This window comes from Oncorhynchus tshawytscha, linkage group LG14 (assembly GCF_018296145.1).
Source record: "Oncorhynchus tshawytscha isolate Ot180627B linkage group LG14, Otsh_v2.0, whole genome shotgun sequence".
In the NCBI taxonomy this organism is placed as follows: domain Eukaryota; kingdom Metazoa; phylum Chordata; class Actinopteri; order Salmoniformes; family Salmonidae; genus Oncorhynchus; species Oncorhynchus tshawytscha.
In genome coordinates this window covers 37990701-37998281 of record NC_056442.1, presented here as the reverse complement: position 1 = coordinate 37998281, position 7581 = coordinate 37990701, and the positions used below count along the sequence as shown (strand labels likewise).

Genomic DNA, 7581 nt, shown 5'->3' with positions numbered 1-7581 from the left:
TAACAGGTTATTACTTCATCAAAGCCTTGTCTTCTTCATTACCCCCATGTCTCAGATATTTACACTTTCCCCATGGCAATATCACTTACCCATCACACAGTTTAACAAATACATCTGCTACTTAAATAAAGTGATCGTCAATGTGTCTTTGGGGCTATGTACAGTATATTACACGGTGAGTATATCTGAACCTAATACTACAATTACCTCTGCATTTGTACAGTGAAATGTAGACTTGAGCACATGGCTAGTGGTTCAAAACTTCTCTTATTGGTTACTGTTCTCTGAGTTAGTAAGGTGTATGGTGGTGGACTCAGACAGTGGAGACACAGAGTAGCACTGCCTGCTAACTGCATTACATGGAGATCCAAGTGTAAGAACAGGTTAGTGTAAATGAGAGAGAGAGTGTGTGTGTGTGTGTGTGTGTGTGTGTGTGTGTGTCCCTCTACATATTTGTTTGTGTGTGTTTTCTGTCTGTGTTCATTGTGTTTCCTGGGTGCATGTTTGTGTGTGTGTCTTTGTGTGTGCGTGCGTGTGTGTGTGTGTATCTGCTTTGCTGTGTCATCGCCCTCAGCACCCCTATCACCTCCCTCTAACCTGTAGGAAGTGTCTGTGCGGAGCCAGAGAGGACAGCGGAACACTGGCGCTCCAGACGACGGACTGCAAGAGCCTACCCAACCTACAACACAGGCATGGGACAGTAACCAATAACCTGGAGCATACAGTACAGCATACAGTATAGAGCTCATCTTTTCGGTCAACTTCAAGACTGGAGGGTTGCTGATACTTGGAGTCTTCCTGTCTAGCATTGGGAGTAGCAGACAGTCAGTCCTAGCAGCCAACAGTGGACAGTAGGCAGCCAGCGAGTGGGAGGGAGGGAGCGAGTGAGCTGTGAATGTTTAAGTGTGTAACTGGGCCTGCCAGTCCCGGGGGAGAGCGGAGGAGTACTGTTACACTCCCTGACAGACCTTATACATGTTTCATCTGCTCCTTGGAGAACAGACGCCCCCTTTGTTGTCTCATCGATCCGTCTCTTCTGGCCCGAGACGCTGCTGCAAATCGCTAGTCTCGCCGTCGCCCGACGACCAGCAACAGCCACACATCTCCCCACAGCTGAGGACCAGGCCAGGCCCAGGGTATCTGAATGGCTCACCTGTAAGCTAACCTTGAAAACCAGTGGTGAGGAACCAGAAGAGGATATAAGGCTATATGAGAGATCAGTAAATGAGGACGACCCAGTATTTTTTGAGTGTGTGCTGTGCTATTGGAGCATCTTGGCACCTGACTCTCAACAACCAGCTACCGCCTCAGCTTCCGCCAACTATAGCTCCCAGCAAGCCTGCCAACTACTAAAACGGCGAGCCAGCCAGCACCTCTCCTCCAATATCCACTGTCCTAGTAGCAGTCTCTGAGTGTGATTGTGTGTCTGTGAGTCTGAGCCTCGACCATGAACGAGAACTTACGGCCCCCGTCGCTCCAGTTGAGCGTCCCCCGCGATGCCCCTGCCTACTCTGATGGGGGGATTGGCGGGGTCTCGGATGGTCCTGTGTGGTTAAGCTCGTCCACCCCAACACTACGACGCAAGCGCTTCAAGATGCGGCGCATGAAGAATGTGCCCAGCGAGAGAGAGAAGGAGAAAGACAGGGGCAGGCTGGTGAATGGGTGGCTAGTCTCTACCCGCTCCCACTCGGACTCCAAGGAGTACCTGCAGCTGCCCTCCATCGAGATCACCCCATCCAGTGACGAGGATGGGGCCACCTGGTCCAACTGCTCTACGCCCAGCGCCTCACCCCGACGCAAGCGCTTCTTGCTCCGCAAGTGGCTGAGGGTGAGAGAGAAGAAGGAGCACGCCGGCAGCGAGAGCAGGTTGGTATGGAGTATTACCTCCCCCAAACTTAAACTTCTCCTTTCTTCCCTCCTGTTTCTCCCTTAAACCCTTCATGCTGCTTTGAGCCTGCTATCACTGTCCACTAACGTTTTAACCAGTACTAAGACTAACAGAAAGAACCTTGTCAAGCTCCTTGTCATGTTAGAATGTCTGTTTTTTTAATTGAGCTGTAAGATCGAATAAGAATCACAGGTTTATGATCGTGAGGCAGCAGCCTGCTGCCCATTGTGCTGCCCACAAAATCAATGCTGCCCATTGTATTCAACATTATATATATATATATATGTTTTACACACACCACGAGGCAGGAATAGAAGCTGTCAGTTAAAAGCTGTCAGTAGCGCCTGTTCAAATGCAGTGTTCAAATGCACCATGAGCTAGAGGTAACAAAATCATTCTGAAAATCCCTACTGAACTGCACATAGATGTATTTAGTGAACATAGAGGCCGAGGGTCAGTGGATTCAAGCAGTCTAATGATTTGGTTACTGTGCATTACCATGTAAAGAGCCCCATGATCACTAGTTTCAAGTTATATTGTTACATGCACAGGATACAGCAGGTGTAAAACAGTATAGTGGAATGCTTAACCTCTGCGCTATTTCCTAATATTCCACAATAAAAGTAATAATATAGATAAGAACTAAAACACTTGAAATGCAAGACAACACAAAAAAAGAAAAGAACAAGAATGCAGTTATATACAGGTCTTACAGTATACACCGATCAAATCCAATTTTATTGGTGACATACACATGGTTAGCAGATGTTAATGCGAGTGTAGCGAAATGCTTGTGCTTCTAGTTCCGACCATGCAGTAATATCTAACAAGTACCTTAATCCCACATGTGTAAAGGAATTAATAAGAATATGTACATATAAATATGTGGATGAGCGATGGCCGAACGGCATAGGCAAGATGCAGTAGATGGTATGGAGGACAGTATATACATATGCGATGAGTAATGTAGGGTATGTAAACATTATATAAAGTGGCATTGTTTAAAGTGACTAGTGATACATATATTACAGCCAATTTTTAATTATTAAAGTGGCTAGAGTTTTGAGTCAGTATGTTGGCAGCAGCCACTCAATGTTAGTGATGGCTGTTTAACAGTCTGATGGCCTTGAGATAGAAGCTGTTTTTCAGTCTCTCGTTCCCAGCTTTGATGCACCTGTACTGACCTCGCGGAGTGAACGGGCAGTGGCTCAGGTGGTTGTTGAACTTGATGATCTTTTTGGCCTTCCTGTGACATTGGGTGGTGTAGGTGGCCTGGAGGGCAGGTAGTTTGCTCCCGGTGATGCGTTGTGCAGACCTCACTACTCTCTGCAGAGCCTTGTGGTTGTGGGCGGAGCAGTTGCCGTACCAGGCGGTGATACAGCCCAACAGGATGCTCTCGATTGTGCATCTGTAAAGGTTTGTGAGTGCTTTTGGTGACAAGTACATTTTCTTCAGCCTCCTGAGGTTCAAAGAGGCGCTGTTGCGCCTTCTTCTTCACGCTGTCTTTGTGGGTGGACCATTTCAGTTTGTCTGTGATGTGTACGCCGAGGAACTTAAAACTTTCCACCTTCTCCACTCTACTGTCCCGTCGATGTGGATAGGGGGGTGCTCCCTCTGCTGTTTCCTGAAGTACATGATCATCTCCTTTGTTTTGCTGATGTTGAGTGTGAGGTTGTTTTCCTGACACCGCACTCCGAGGGCCCTCACCTCCTCCCTGTAGGCTGTCTTGTCGTTGTTGGTAATCAAGCCTACCACTGTAGTGTTGTCTGCAAACTTGATGATTGAGGTGTGCATGGCCACGCAGTCATGGGTGAACAGGGAGTACAGGAGAGGGCTGAGAGCGCACACTTGTGGGGCCCCAGTGTTGAGGATCAGCGGGGTGGAGATGTTGTTTCCTACCCTCACCACTTGGGGGTGGCCCGTCAAAGTCCAGGACCCAGTTGCACAGGGCGGGGTCGAGACCCAGGGTGGGTGACGAGTTTGGAGGGTACTATGGTGTTAAATGCTGAGCTGTAGTCGATGAACAGCATTCTTACATAGGTATTCCTCTTGTCCAGATGGTTTAGGGTAGTGTGCAGTGTGATTGCGATTGCGTCGTCTGTGGACCTATTGGGGCGGTAAGCAAATTGGAGTAGATAAGGTCTTACCGTATTCACAGGTCTTAGCGTATACACAGGTATTACCATATACACAGGTATTGCCATATACACAGGTATTACAGTATATAGAGGTCAGTCCAGTGCCAGCACTGTTAATACAATGTGCAGGGGTTCTTGAGTGATTAAGGAAGGAATATACATGCATAGTGCATTCGGAAAGTATTCAGGCTCCTTGACTTTCTCCACGTTTTGTTACGTTGCAGCAAAATACAAAAATGTATTAAATTGGGGTTTTTTGCTCATCAATCTACACGCAATACCCCATAATGACAAAGCAAAACCTTTTTTTTCCTTTTTGTTTTACAAATATAAAAAGAGAAAATAAGAAAATACCAATTTCCATAAGTATTCTGACCCTTTACTCAGTACTTTGTTGAAGCACCTTTGGCAGCAATTACAGCCTCTAGCCTTCTTGGGTATGATGCAACAAAGCTTGGCACACCTGTATTTGAGGAGTTTTTCCCATTCTTCTCTGCAGACCCTCTCAAGCTCTATCAGGTTGGATGGGGAGCGTTGCTGCACAGCTATTTTCAGGTCTCTTCAGAGAAGTTTGATCGGGTTCAAGTCCGGGTTCTGGCTGGGCCGTTGTGCTGTTGGAAGGTGAACCGTCGCCCCAGTCTTTCCCTCGATCCTGATTAATCTCCAGTACATTACTCTACAGTAGATTAGTTTTTTTTAAATACAGTATTGTAGAGCAGAATACACTGTACTTTACTGTACTGCACTATAGTCTACTGTACCAAACTATACTGTGCTATACTATGTTGTCCAAACTTGTCAAACATAAACAACTATGGTGGGTACAGAATTGATCACAAATCATTTTGATATCAATCATTATTCAAATGAGCTCAACCCCCAAACAAAACCAGTCTTCTTCTTTGGGAGTGGCAATCATTAGAATAATAGCCAGTTTAATTGGACAGATATACACTGCTCAAAAAAATAAAGGGAACACTTAAACAACACAATGTAACTCCAAGTCAATCACACTTCTGTGAAATCAAACTGTCCACTTAGGAAGCAACACTGATTGACAATAAATTGCACATGCTGTTATGCAAATGGGATAGACAACGGGTGGAAATTATAGGCAATTAGCAAGACACCCCCAATAAAGGAGTGGTTCTGCAGGTGGTGAACACAGACCACTTCTCAGTTCCTATGCTTCCTGGCTGATGTTTTGGTCACTTTTGAATGCTGGTGGTGCTTTCACTCTAGTGGTAGCATGAGAAGGAGTCTACAACCCACACAAGTGGCTCAGGGAGTGCAGCTCATCCAGGATGGCACATCAATGCGAGCTGTGACAAGAAGGTTTTCTGTGTCTGTCAGCGTAGTGTCCAGAGCATGGAGGCGCTACCAGGAGACAGGCCAGTACATCAGGAGACGTGGAGGAGGCCGTAGGAGGGCAACAACCCAGCAGCAGGACCGCTACCTCCGCCTTTGTGCGCGGAGGAGCAGGAGGAGCACTGCCAGGGCCCTGCAAAATTACCTCCAGCAGGCCACAAATGTGCATGTGTCCGCTCAAACGGTCAGAAACAGACTCCATGAGGGTGGTATGAGGGCCCGACGTCCACAGGTGGGTTTGTGCTTACAGCCCAACACCGTGCAGGACGTTTGGCATTTGCCAGAGAACACCAAGATTGGCAAATTCGCCACTGGCGCCCTGTGCTCTTCACAGATGAAAGCAGGTTCACACTGAGCACATGTGACAGAGTCTGGAGATGCCATGGAGAACGTTCTGCTGCCTGCAACGTCCTCCAGCATGACCGTTTTGGCGGTGGGTCAGTCATGGTGTGGGGTGGAATTTATTTGGGGGGCCGCACAGCCCTCCATGTGCTCGCCAGAGGTAGCCTGACTGCCATTAGGTACCGAGATGAGATCCTCAGACCCCTTGTGAGACCATATGCTGGTGCGGTTGGCCCTGGGTTCCTCCTAATGCAAGACAATGCTAGACCTCATGTGGCTGGAGTGTGTCAGCAGTTCCTGCAAGAGGAAGGCATTGATGCTATGGACTGGCCCGCCCGTTCCCTAGACCTGAATCCAATTGAGCACATCTGGGACATCATGTCTCGCTCCATCCACCAACGCCAAGTTGCACCACAGACTGTCTAGGAGTTGGCGGATGCTTTAGTCCACGTCTGGGAGACCATCCGCCACCTTATCAGGAGCATGCCCAGGCGTTGTAGGGAGGTCATACAGGCACGTGGAGGCCACACACACTGCTGAGCCTCATTTTGACTTGTTTTAAGGACATTACATCAAAGTTGGATCAGCCTGTAGTGTGGTTTTCCACTTTAATGTTGAGTGTGACTCCAAATCCAGACCTCCATGGGTTGATACATTTGATTTCCATTGATAATTTCTGTGTGATTCTGTTGTCAGCACATTCAACTATGTAAAGAAAAAAGTATTTAAGAATATTTCATTCATTCAGATCTAGGATGTGTTATTTTAGTGTTCCCTTTATTTTTTTGAGCAGTGTATAAAAATGGTATCCACGAGTTCATCTGACTCTGGGGAAGTAGATAAAGGGTCTCATTGCTAAAAATCTCAACATATCCTAAAGCGTTAACGTCCCAATTTCTTTATAATGTTTTGACTTTTAAACGTTCACACCCTTACAAAGGCAAAATGCAGTAACTACATAATTGGTTTTACTGCAAAATCTGAATTCTAAGTATTTTATTGTCCAGGCAAATAACCATTTCTGACACTCCATTATATATTCTGGCTTGTTCTTGTGTCAGGAAACTAAATACCACATGAATCCGATAATATACCTGGGCATTACAGAGCAGACTTTTGACCAAATTCGTAGTTACTGCGTTTTGCCTTTTGTAGGGCAGTGTGTGAATGTTTAAATGTTAAAACTTTTAAATGAAAATGGGAAGTTAATGTTAAAGGGATACTTCCTTTATCTACTTCCCCAGAGTCAGATGAATTTGTGGATACCATTTTTATATATCTGTCCAGTATGAAGGAAGTTAGCTTTGTCTTGCGAAAGCTACCTCTAACTAGCATTTGCTCAATGACTGGAAGTCTATGCTATCTGCTAGACGCTAGTTAGCAATTGCGCTAGCGCTAGTTCACAACTTCTTCAAATTGCACGCAGAGACATAGAAGTGGTATCTACGAGTTCATCTGACTCTGGAGAAGTAGATAAAGGGCCTCATTGCCAGAATCCCTAAGTTTCCCCTTGTTTTTTGTCTTCCACAAAATTTTAATCACAGTGCAGGTATCCCAAAACTACCACTAACAGGTCCCGATCATTATCATCATAAAAAAATATATCATCTTTAACTAATTCCTAACGCAACACTGCTGTAATGTTAGTAATAGATATGCATCTTTCAAATTATTTGCCAAGGATATAAAGCGCTCCGCACGTGCACAAGACGGGTTGCGGGAGACAATGCACGCAAATGGATTTAGAATTTTGGAATATTTATACCTTACAGTTGAGACGTCGAGCGTCCATAATCTCGATGTTAATTTTGTCCAAAACACTGCAGACTCAAGTGATCACTATCG

At 45.9% G+C, this 7581-nt stretch overlaps 1 protein-coding gene across 8 annotated transcripts in view; it reads left to right on the top strand.

Annotated features, from left to right (window-relative positions):
• Nucleotides 1-534: 534 nt before the first annotated feature.
• Nucleotides 535-7581, top strand: part of LOC112267178 (protein Aster-B) — a 90132-nt gene continuing 83085 nt past the window's right edge. For 3 of the 8 annotated variants that reach the window (XM_042297501.1, XM_042297498.1, XM_042297493.1), the window contains exon 1: nt 537-1866. In XM_042297501.1, the coding sequence (XP_042153435.1) occupies nt 1448-1866 (419 nt within the window). In that variant the 5' untranslated portion in view covers nt 537-1447. Of the gene's footprint in view, nt 1867-7581 lie in introns of all 8 variants that reach the window. The other 5 variants (XM_042297500.1, XM_042297494.1, XM_042297496.1 and 2 more) reach the window with 3 other exon arrangements.